Raw genomic sequence first — 12,648 nt, forward strand, 5'->3', positions numbered from 1 at the left:
ACGTTTCTCTATGATCTTCTGTATAACATTCACACTAATTATGATATTTAGCCTCTAAATTAGCCTTGGAGCAGCAGAACACACAAATATTGAGAGTGCAACAAATTATCAGCAGAAGATAATTTCAGAGAGCACCAGAAAGGATTTGTTTCAATTGGAAATGTAAAGGAAGCAGCCAGTACAATCTGCTGACCACAAATGCCAGTGCAGACAGCATAGAGTCCTGGGGTGATGCAGTCTCCACGGGTGGTACAAATTCCATATGGCAGAGAATCTATGGGAAGAAATGTACAGGAATCTACAGCAGTGTTGGTCACTCTGCCCTCGTTGCAAGCCAGTAAATCAGCAGAGAAGTTATAAAATATCCAACATAAACACAAAAGATCAATAGTGAACCCCAAAACACTAGAAACTTGCAGGACCTGGCCACACCCACTCGGCACCAGGAGTGAATCAGCATTGACCCAGCATAGCTTCAGCCACTTGGAAAATCTCCCCCATCTGAAAGGCAGACCTTAATTTTAAAAATAAATAAATAAATAAGTAAAGAGGACTCTGATGATAAACAGCTTTTATGGCGAAAGAGAAGAACAGATTTCAAATCCTGAGGAGACTAAAGGCAGATTATCTCCAGATGAAACCCCAAAAGGTGATATAACCTGGTCCCCATAATACAAGGCTCTCCTAGAAGAAATTTAAAAGGATCTTAAAAGAGAGCTAGAAGAACAATGGGGAAAGGAAAGGAAAAATTTGCAAGAGGGTTTGGGAAAGGCAACACAGAAACTATCTAAGAAAAATTCACTACAAAATAAACTTAAAGAAATGGAAAAAGCATATAACTCATTAAAATAGATTTGATAAAATGGAAAAAGAAAGCAACTCCCAGAAAAACAGAATTTGTGAAACAGAAAAAGAAAATAACTTCTTAAAAAACAGAATTTGTAAAATGGAAAAAAATTCCATAGACCAAAACAACTCATTGAAAAATTCAAACTGGACAAATACAAGAAGAAGTAAAAAAAATAAAGAAAATAATTCACTAAAACTCAGAATTGAACAAATGGAAATAAATGATTTCATGAGACAACAAGAATAAATCAAGCAAAACCAAAAAATGAAAAAATTAGAAAAAAATGTAAAATGCCTAATTGGGAAAACAACTGACCTGGAAAACTGATCTAGAAGAGACAATCAAAAGATTATTGGAATTCCTGAAATACATGATGAAAAAGAGAGTCTAAACACTATCATCAGGAAATCATCAAAGAGAACTGCCCGGATATCACAGAAACAGAAGGTAAAATGACCATTGAAAGAATTCACTGAATGCCTCCTAAAACAGACCCCAAAATTAAAACCCCAAGGAATATTATGGCTAAATCTGAGAACTCTTGGACCAAGGAAAAAATATTACAAGCAGCAAGAAAGAAACAATTCAAATATGAAGGAGCCACAATAAGAATTAGTCAATTCCTAGCAGCTTCCACTTTGAAATATTGAAGTGCCTGGAATCTGATATTCCAAAAGGCAAAGGAATTTGGAATGCAGCAAGAATAAATTACCCTGCTAAAGTGAGCATTTTCTTTCTGGGAAGAAGATGGACATTCGATGAAACTGGTCAGTTCCATTTCTTTTGGATGAAAAGCCAGAATTAAACAAAAAAAGTGACCTCCAAATGTAGAACTCAAGAGAAAAATAAAAAGGTAAAAAAAAAAAAAAACTCTTGAGAACTGTGTTTCTGTTATAGGTATACATTGAGATTACATGTATAATTTGATTTTACTGTTATAATATTAAAAAGAAACTAGAGATGAAAATGGGATTGTAACACAATAAAAGGGGAAAGTGAAGGTAAAATGAGGAAAATTACATCTCAGGAAGATGCAAAGAAAACATATTATAATTGAGGGAAAGAAGGAAGGGTAGCAAGTATTGTGTGAATCTTACTCTCATCAGATTTGGCCCAAAGAAAGAATATTAGATATATTTGGTTTCACTGAGAAACATCTCTCATCTTATAGAAAAGTGGGAGGAGAAAGGGGAAAAGGGAAGGAATAGTCTAAATAGAAGGGAAAAGAGAAATAGTAGGGAAAAGGTATAAGAAAGGGGGAAGATCTCTAAAGGGGGAGGACTACTTGAGGCAAGTAATGCTCATAAGTAAAATGCTGGGGAGGAGCGAAAGGGGAAAAGGAAAGAGAAAAGTATAATTTGGGGTTAATAAGATGGCAGGAAATACAGAATTAGTAGTTTTAACTATACATGTGAATAGGATGAACTTTCCCATAAAATGTAAGAGGATAGCAGATTGGATTAAAAGTCAGAATCCTACAATATGTTGTTTTCAAGAAACATATTTAAAGCAGAGTGATATATACATTGTAAAGGTAAAAACCTGGAGCAGAATCTATTATGCTTCAAGTGAAGTAAAAAAAGCAAAGGTAGCCATTCTGATCTCAGATCAAGCAAAAATAAAAATTGATCTAATTAAAAGAGATAAGGAAGTGCACTATATTTTATTAAAGGGTACCATAAATAATGAAGCAATATCAATATTAAAAATATATGCACCAACTGATGTAAAATATAAATTCCTAAAGGAGAAGTTAAAGAGAGTTGCAAGAAGAAATAGAAAGCAAAACTTTAATAGTGTGAGATCTCAACCTTATACTTTCAGAACTAGATAAATCAAACCACAAAATAAATAAGAAAGAAGTTAAAGAGGTAAATAGAATACTAGAAAAACTAGATATGATAGCTCTTTGGAGAAAATTGAATGGAGACAGAAAGGAGTACATTTTCTTCTTAGCAGTTCATGAAACCTATACAAAAATTGACCACATATTAGGACATAAAGACTTCAAAATCAAATGTAGAAAGGCAAAAATAGTAAATGCATTTTTTTCAGATCATGATGCAATAAAAATTACATTCAATAAAGAGCCAAGGAAAAATAGACCAAGACAAAATTGGAAACTAAATTATTTCATCCTAAAGAATGATTGGGTGAAACAGTAAATAATAGCCACAATCAATAATTTCATCCAAGAGAATGACAATAATGAGACAACATACCAAAATTTGTATGATGCAGCTAAAACAGTAGTAAGGGGAAATTTTATGTTTCTAGAGGCCTATTTGCATAAAATAGAGAAAGAGAAAGTCAATGAATTGGGCTTGTAACTAAAAAAGCTAGAAAAAGAACAAATTAAAAACCACCAGTTTTCCTGCATTCCCTCCAACATGCATCACTATTTTTTCCTATCATCTTAGCCAATCTGACAGATTTGTAGTGGTATCTCAGAGTTGTCTTAATTTGCATTTCTCTGATCAGTAGTGATTTGGAACACCCTTATATATGAGTAGAAATAATTTCAATCTCATCATCTGAAAATTATCTATTCATATCCTTTGACCATTTATCAATTGGAGAATGGCTTGATTTCTTATAAATTAGAATCATTCTCTATATGTTTTGGAAATGAGGTCTTTATCAGAACCTTTAACTGTTTAAAAAAAAAAACAGTCCCATTTTAGAAAAAGAAATAGAACAAGCTATTAATCATCTCCCTAAGAAAAAATCCCCAGGGCCAGATGGATTTATATGTAAATTCTATCAAACATTTAAAGAACAATTAACTCCAATGCTATATAAACTATTTGAAAAAATAGGGAATGAAGGACTCCTACCAAATTCCTTTTATGACACAGACATGGTACTGATACCTAAACCAGGTAGGTTGAAAACAGAGAAAGAAAATTATAGACCAATCTCGCTAATGAATATTGATGCAAAAATCTTAAATAAAATATTAGCAAAAAGATTACAGAAAATCATCCCCAGGATAATACACCATGACTAAGTAAGATTTACACCAGGAATGCAAGGGTGGTTCAATATTACAAAAACTATTAGCATAATTTGTGGTGTTCTCCTCCATGGAGGAGGCAGCCTTCGTTTCAGTCAAAGGTAATAATCACCCAAATGCAGCCAGCTGCAAACATTTATTTTATCCCAAAATAGCCCAGTTAGTTGAGACCTATCTCTCTGCTTGGTTCTAAGAGCTCTTGCAGCTTTGTCCTTTGCTTCTGCCTCTACTTTGTCCAGCCTCCAGCCAGTCAAGTGGAAAATGGAATGAATCTCTCTTGCTTCTGAGAGAGGGCTTCTGGCTCTCAATCTCCCAGAGTGCTCTCTGTCTGTCCCAGCATGTTCCTCTCCAATCTAATTCAGCTGAACTCTCGACTGAGTCCGCTTCTTATATATCATGTCCCAAAGGTCAACTCCTCCTTTTGGAGGCAGGCATTAAAGGAGATGTGAATTCACAAAGTTACAAAGTTTACTTTGTGAATCTCCCATACTTGTGAACTCCAATGAGTACTGGTGTGAACACAAGCATTGTATCAATTAGTTCTACTTAGTACCTTGTTTCATGTTCTGGCCCAAAACATCTCCTTGTAAGATCAGATTAGTGATACTGAACCATGCTAAATTAGATGATTATTGTCTCTATCAGTTTGTTAAGATTCCAACAATAATTGACTATATCAATAACCAAATTAACAAAAACCATATGATCATCTCAATAGATGCAGAAAAAGCATTTGATAAAAATCCAACATCCATTCCTAATAAAAACACTATAGAGTATGTTAAGAGACAGGTCAATTCTCTAAGAGCCTCCCCAGCTGTGGATCATAACATCTGAAGGAGTTGCAGGACAGCCTTTGCTGACATAGGTGTTACACAGTGGAAATGAGATAAATTGGAGACAAAAAGGAGAAAAGTCAAACAACACAAGGGTCTCTCAGTCAGAAAAGTCAGAGAACAGCAACTGCCTCTCAGTCTCCTTGTATCATCTTCTCACAAGAGGAGATCCATTCTGGGTTGAATCTCCAGCAGCCACTGTCAGGTGGCTCCCTTGTATTCCTACAGCTCTCCTGTGTTTTCCAACAAGAGTATAGGAATATAAGGACTTTTCCTTAAAATAGTCAGTAGCATCTATTTAAAACCATCAGCAAGCATCATATTCAATGAGGGTAAACAAGAACCATTCTCAATAAGATCAGGGGTGAAACAAGTTGCCCACTATCACCACTGCTATTCATTATTGTATTAGAAATGCTAGCCTTGGCAATAAGAGAAGAAAAAGGGATTAAAGGAATTAGAGTAGGTAATGAGAAAACCAAATTATCACTCTTTGCAGATGATATGATGGTATACTTAGAGAACCTCTGAGAATCAACTAAAAAGCTATTAGAAATAATCCACAACTTTAGCAAAGTTGCAGAATACAAAATAAATCCACACAAATCCTCAGCATTTTTATACATCACTAACAAAATCCAACAGCAAGAGATACAAAGAGAAATTCCATTTAAAATAACTGTTGATAATAAAAAATATTTGGGAATTTATCTGCCAAGGGAAAGTCAGGAACTATATAAGCAAAACTACAAAACACTTTCCATACAATTAAAGTCAGATCCAACCAATTGGAAAAATATCAAGTGCTTGTGGATAGGTCAAGCAAATATAATAAAGATGACAATACTCCCTAAACTAATCTATTTATTTAGTGCTGTACCGAATTCCCAAGAAACTATTTTACTGAACTAGAAAAAATAACAAAATTCATCTGAAAGAACAAAAGATCCAGAATTTCAAAGGAATTAATGAAGAGAAAAGCAAATGAAGGTGGCCTAGCTGTACCAGATCTAAAACTAGATTATAAAGGGAAGTGATCATCAAAACCATTTGGTACTGGCTAAGAAATAGAGAAGTTGATCAGTGAAACAGGTTGGATTCACAGAACAAAATAGCTAATGACTATAACAATCTAGTATTTGACAAACCCAAAGGCCCCACCTTTTGGGATAAGAATTCATTATTTGACAAAAACCGCTGGGGAAATTGGAAACTAGTATGGCAGAAAGTAGGCGTAGACCTACACCTAATACCCCTAATACCATATACCAAGATCAGGTCAAAATGGATTCATGATCTAGACATAAAGAATGATACTATAAACAAATTAGAAGAATATAGGATAGTTTGCCCCTCAGATTTGTGGAGGAGGAAGGAATTTATGACCAAAGAAAAACTAGATTATTATTGGTCATAAAATAGATAATTTTGATTATATCACAAGTTCAAAAGTTTTTATACAAACAAAACTAATGCAGACAAGAGTGCTTTGCCATTTCCTTCTCCAGCTCATTTTACAGATGAGGAAACTGACACAATTTGGGTTAAGTGATTTGCTTAAGGTCACATAACTAGGAAGTGTCTGAAACCAAATTTGAACTCAGGAATATGAGTCTTCTTGACTTTAGCCCAGTACCTTAGCAACTGTGCCATACAGCTGTCTAGAATCATGCTGCCTCATCAACTGAACAGCTACTACATGGAAGCAGGATTACATTTATTCTCTTTGGCTCTCAAAGGCAGAACGAGGAATAAATAGAAAGGCTTTCAAGTCTCAGCTAAAGTCCCACCTTCTCAAAGCAGTAAACTGGTAAAAAAAAAATTACAACTAAGAGTTCAAATAAAGACCTCATTTCTAAAAGATATAGAGAATTGACTCAAACTTATAAGAATACAAGGCATTCTTCAATTGATAAATGGGCAAAGGATATGAATAGACAATTTTCAGATGGAGAAATTAAAACCATTTCTAGTCATATGAAAAAATTCTCTAAATCACTACTGATCAGAGAAATACACATTAAAACAGCTCTGAGATACCACTACATAACTCTCAAATTAACTAAGATGACAGGAAAAGAAATGATGAGTGTTGGAGGGAATGTGGGAAAACTGGGACACTAATATATTGTTGGTAGAATTGTCAATTGATCCAACCATTGTGGAGAATAATTTGGAATTATGCCCAAAGGGTTATTAAACTGTACATATGCTTTGATCTAGCAGTGTTTCTACTGGGCCTATATCCCAAGGAGATTATTAAAAAATGGAAAAGGACCCACATGTACAAAAAAAGCAGCCCTTTTGGTAGTAGTAAGAAATTGAAAACTGAGTGGATGCCCGTCAGTTGGAGAATGGCTGAATAAGTTATGTATATAAATTTTATGGAATATATTGTTCTTTAAGAAATTATGAGCAGGATGATTTTGGATAGACCTGGAGAGACTTACATGAACTGATGCTAAGAGAAGTCAGTGGAACCAGGAGATCATTATACATGACAACAACAAGATTATATGATGATCAATTCTGATAGAATGGCTATTCAATCATCTGACTGAGGCCAGTTCCAATGAATTTGTGATGAAGAGAGCCATCTGCACCCAGAGAGAGAACTGTGGGAACTAAATGTGGATCATGACATAGCATTGTCATGCTTTTTGTTGTTGTTTGCTTGCATTTTATTTTATTTCTCATTTTTTTCCTTTTTAATTTGATTTTTCTTGTGCAGAAAGATAATTATATAAGTATATATTCATATTCATATATTGGATTTAACATATATTTTTAATCATACTTAACATATATTGGATTATTTGCTATCTAGGAAAGGGGGAAGAACTAGAACACGAGATTTTGCAAGGGTCAATGTGGAAAAGTTATCTATGTATATGTTTTGAAAATAAAAGGCTTTAATTAAAAAAAAGAGTGAACAATATATGAATGTTTTGAATATAAAAAGCTTTAAAAATAAACAGTCACACCTACTAGAAGAAGCCTTTCTCAATCCTCTTTAATCTTAATGCCTTCTTTCTGAGACTACCCCCATTTATTCTCCCTACACCTCATTTATACATACATGTTCACATTTTGTTTTCCCATTAGACTGAACATCTTAAGAGAAGGGACTGTTTATTTTTATTTTTTGCCTTTCTTCCTATTTCCAATGCTTAGCATAGTGACTGGCACATAGCAGGTGCTTTATAAATGATAGTAAATGGGCCCTTCCCAGTCTTTTCCAAGAATATCCTGACCTAATTCTCATTCAGTGGGTTGAGGTCACTTGAGCTAGTATTTATAACTAAGGCTTGTTGATATTTGAAAGGCAATGAAGTGAACTAGGAGGGAAGATCATTGCAGACAGAGAAGCTGGATTTAGAAGGTCTGGTTTTGAGCCCCATTTTCACCACAGATTATTTCTATAACCATGGACAAGTCAATAAATGAATTAGACTTCAGTTTTTTTCATCTGCAGAATAGAGATGATATTCCTAAAATGTGAAGAAACCTTAGAGATCAGATCGTCAAAATCACTCATTGAATGTGAGTCCCAGGAAATCTCAGTGACTTGACACACATGAACTGAAGCACCAATCCAAGAACAAGAATCCAGTGTCATGGCATCTGAAGAGAGGGCTTCCCTCCCAGCTCAGCAAGACCTGTCAGTGCTTGCTCAGCTGGCAAAGCTTGTCAGGAACCTAGTTTCCTGTCACAGCACAATGTGGCACAAGGGACGGGGGAAAAGGAAATATAATTCCCATGAGGACAACAGTCTGCAGAATACAAAGCACTTCCCTCACACTGAGTTAAGGAAGAGATATGTCCTGTTGTAGATGGTGATTATTAGTATTCATTTTGTCTGTTTTCATGGACTATTCTTTTTCAATCCTTATTTCTTATTTTGCCATATATTTTAGTAAAATATATTTAGTAAAAATGATTTTTGCTCCCAATATTCTTTTGTTATTTAAACATCATGTATCACATTGCTCAGGAATGTGCCAAACAACCAAATGATAGACTTGAACCAAAAGTATGCTTAATTAAATAGCATTCAAATGCCTGGAGGCATATACAAAATGACTTACACAAATATTAAAGGTGCATTTCATTGCATTATTATTTTTTAGTCTACAAAACAGTAAAAAGCCTACCTTGGGCATACCTTTCCCCCCAATATTTCTACTCATTCATCTTTTGGAATTCCATTTGTATCTTTTCTTATTAATCTCAAAAGAAACTAGAAGGAGCTGATATTAAACCACATTAGCAAGACTGGTGTTTGTTATTATATACAAACCTTCTTCTCTGCCAGTTATTACCTAAACAGTAGTGATGATCCTGGTAGAATCCTTCCCCGCAGGCAATCACACACTGCCTTTCTTTCATCAGTAAGGATGGCTGGCATGAGGTGCATTCAAACCCATTGGTGCACGTGGCACACTCCTGCCGACAGGCTGCTCAGCCCATTATAGCAAAGGAAAAAAAAAAGGAAAAACATCCAATTAGCTCAAAGATTTCATCCCAGTGACTATCCATGTATACCTCAAGACTGTGTCACATTCCATATAGACAACAACTAAAACACAGCCCTATCTGCTCAACCTCCATCTATATCTACCGCCACACCTTCAGTTCCACCTTTTGTTCTTGCTCTAGAAACAATAATCAAATCAATAATATTATTGTAACTGAAGAGAAAAATGACAATTTATCATTTTATGGATCTATTCACTATCCCTGTCACTAACCAAAACTACTCTTCCTGGCCATCATTGCAAAATGTATTACATTCTCCTATTAGAATGTAAGCATCCTTGGGGATTGAGTGTGGATCACAACATAACATTTTCACTCTTTTTATTATTGTTTGCTTATATTTTGTTTTCTTTCTCATTTTTTTTCCTTTTTAATCTGATTTTTCTTGTGCAGCAAGATAATTGTATAAATATGTATACATATATTGGATTTAGCATATATTTATTATTATTATTATTATGGCTTTTTATTTTCAAAACACATGCATGGATAATTTTTCAACATTGACCCTTGCAAAACCTTCTGTTCCAAATTTTCCTCTCCCTCCCCTCACCCCCTTCCCTAGATGATAGGTAGTCCAATACATATTAAATATGTAACAGATATTTTAACATATTTTGGATTACTTGCCATCTAAGGGAGAAAGTGAGGGGAAGGGGGGAAAATGTGAGGCACAAGGTTCTGCAAGAGTCAATATTGAAAAATTATCCATGCATATGTTTTGAAAATAAAAAACTTTAATAAAAAAAATGAAAGCATCTTGAAAGTAGGAGCTAAATTTCTCTTGTACATTTCTGGTCTAGTTACTGCTATGCAGCAGGAACTTAATAAATGCATGTAGATTCACTGATTGGTTAGGTCACTTTCTGATTATTTGTGGTCACAGAAAAACAAGAAACTAGAAATACCTTTTAAAAATGACTTTATTTTAGCAAACAATATCAGATTTTGTTCTGCTAAACTTACTACAATAGATGGCAACAGAATAAACCAACTTTAATTTTTCCTCTTAGTCCTTTTTTCCATCATTTCCTAGTAGGGATACTTCAGAAAGAAAGGGAAAGAATCAATAGTGGTGTTCAAAAATTTTAAAAATGAAGAAAAGAAGGAATAAATATTTCTTAAACACCTACTACATGCCAGGCACCATGTCATATTTTCTTTTCTTATTGCTAAAACTAATATTTCTAGTATGATACTGAATAGTAATGGTGATAATGGACATCCTTGTTTCACCCTTGATCTTACTGGGAATACTTCTAGTTTATCCACTTAGTCATTGAATATTATTCTGATAATAAGTTTCTGTAGTCTCTCTGCTGTTATTTATTTAAGATTCTTACATTAATCAGAGAGGACTGTGGGAACTGAGTATGGATCAAAACATAGTATTTTCATTCGATTTCTTGTTGTTTACTTGCATTTTGTTTTCTTTCCCATTTTTTTTTTCCTTTTTGATTTTATTTTTCTTGTGCAGCATGGTATTTGTGGAAAAAATGAACATGTTTAACATATATTGGATTACATGTTGTCTAGGGGAGATGATGGGGGAAGAGAGGGAAAAAATTTGGAACACAAGGTTTTGCAAGGGTGAATGTTGAAAATTATCCATGCACATGTTCTGAAAATAATAAGATTTAATTTAAAAAAAAAGATTTTTCCATCAATATTCATTAGGGAAATTGGTCTATAATCTTTCTCTGTTTTGACCCTTCCTGGTTTAGATATCAGAACCATATCTGAATCATAAAAGTAATTTGGTAGCACTCCTTTTCTCCCTGTTTTTCCAAATAGTTTATATAGTAGCCAAGTGGTTTCTTATTTGATCACCCTTGCAATCCTGGGAAGAATGTTATTAACCCCATTTTCAGATGAAATAACTGCCTCAGCACTCCAAGCCCAACATTCAAACTGCTTCTGAAGGAGAACAGAAGAGTCTGGAAAATAGAGACAAGGGCTGAGAATCAATCACCAATTTGGGTATTCACTTTATTTATGCAGATAATAATTCATTGCCTTCTCTTCCCATGTGATTCTCATTCTTTTCTTCCCATAGATGTTTTAAAGAAAAAGCACCCATTTAGCCAATGCACTTGTTTTTATATTTTGCTAGTAATTTCTACTGTATCATGGCTATTTGTTGTCCACAGATCTTGATGCATGAACAACCGACCTTAATTCATTTCTATCCATTTCCTCAATTATTTTCCTTACTGTGAGTAACTGCGAGTCTGTAATATGTTGCCAGCTACTCACACTTTCCACACACCTCTTCACTGCCCTTTAGAGAATTCATAACTTGGATACCTCAGAGTCCACTATGTTCCAAACTTCATACATATATGGCATCACACCAAGAGAATGTTCTTTAAAAAATGGAGAGCTTTTGTGCCAAAGAACAGCTTTGGAACATGGAAAAGCCGGACAAAATTCTCTAAGCATGCCAATTTCATTTCATTTATTCCTTTCTGGGTCCAACTCACTGCCTTTCAGGAAGATCCATCCAAGATGAGAAATAGATGGATAGATGGAAGGAAGAATGGATGAATAGATAGATAGACAGACAAACAGATAAGGAAAATTTGGAAGGAAAATTGCTCATCCACTTTTCTGGACAATGGCAATATTTACCTTTTTATTTCTTCCTGTATCAATTACTATGACTACTATGTAGGTCATTCTCTTTTGTAAGCATAGATCATGCTGAGGAAGTCACATAATGCTCTGAGCTAGCTCCATACAAACAGAAAAATGCTATCTGCAAATGAGAGAAACATTTGGAAGAATCTCTCTTCTATTTGAACTCTGCAGGCAACTTATTCTGTATCCACTTTCCACATACATCCATCTCTGTTTTATGCCTCATTTGATGTTAATAGTCAGAGGGTCATTGAACAAAGTTGTCTCTGTGGTTATGTCTACAAAGGAATCTTGCCTGATCTTAACATACTCGAGAAAGACTCTTTGTTAGAGAATGTTAAGTCTCCATTTTGCTATGTTAAAATTAAGGGGAGAAGGGGCTTGTGATAAAAAACCAAAAATAAGCACAATGATTCTGTGTGCTCCATTACTTCTACTCAGGATTGTGACTGTAAAGATGAGGTCCACTGTAGAGGATTGTGAAAATCTGTCTGTTCCTTTCATATAGAGTAATTAAAGATAAAAGACTTATGATTATTGTAAAGATTTTTATAAGAAAATGAACAGATGAAACTGTAGTTATTTAAGGCTTTTCAAATGCCTTTTTAAAAATTAGTATGTTTATGATTCTTTTTCTGTTTTTTCCCTCTTTCTAAGACATCCTATGAAATGATCTGTCAATACCTTTTGTATGAATATCTTTAGAGTGTGTTTGTTACAGTCCATTGGCTCCTACCATCTTTGTTGACTTACCTAGAGATACTTGA

At 34.4% G+C, this 12,648-nt stretch overlaps 1 protein-coding gene across 1 annotated transcript in view; it reads right to left on the reverse strand.

Annotated features, from left to right (window-relative positions):
- Positions 1-12,648, reverse strand: part of FRAS1 (Fraser extracellular matrix complex subunit 1) — a 360,951-nt gene that overhangs the window by 299,158 nt on the left and 49,145 nt on the right. Inside the window, exon 12 of the mRNA XM_051966720.1 lies at positions 9,025-9,159. Within this exon, the coding sequence (XP_051822680.1) occupies positions 9,025-9,159 (135 nt within the window). The remainder of the gene's footprint in view (positions 1-9,024; positions 9,160-12,648) is intronic.

Source organism: Antechinus flavipes, chromosome 6 (genome assembly GCF_016432865.1).
Source record: "Antechinus flavipes isolate AdamAnt ecotype Samford, QLD, Australia chromosome 6, AdamAnt_v2, whole genome shotgun sequence".
Taxonomy (NCBI): Eukaryota; Metazoa; Chordata; class Mammalia; order Dasyuromorphia; family Dasyuridae; genus Antechinus; species Antechinus flavipes.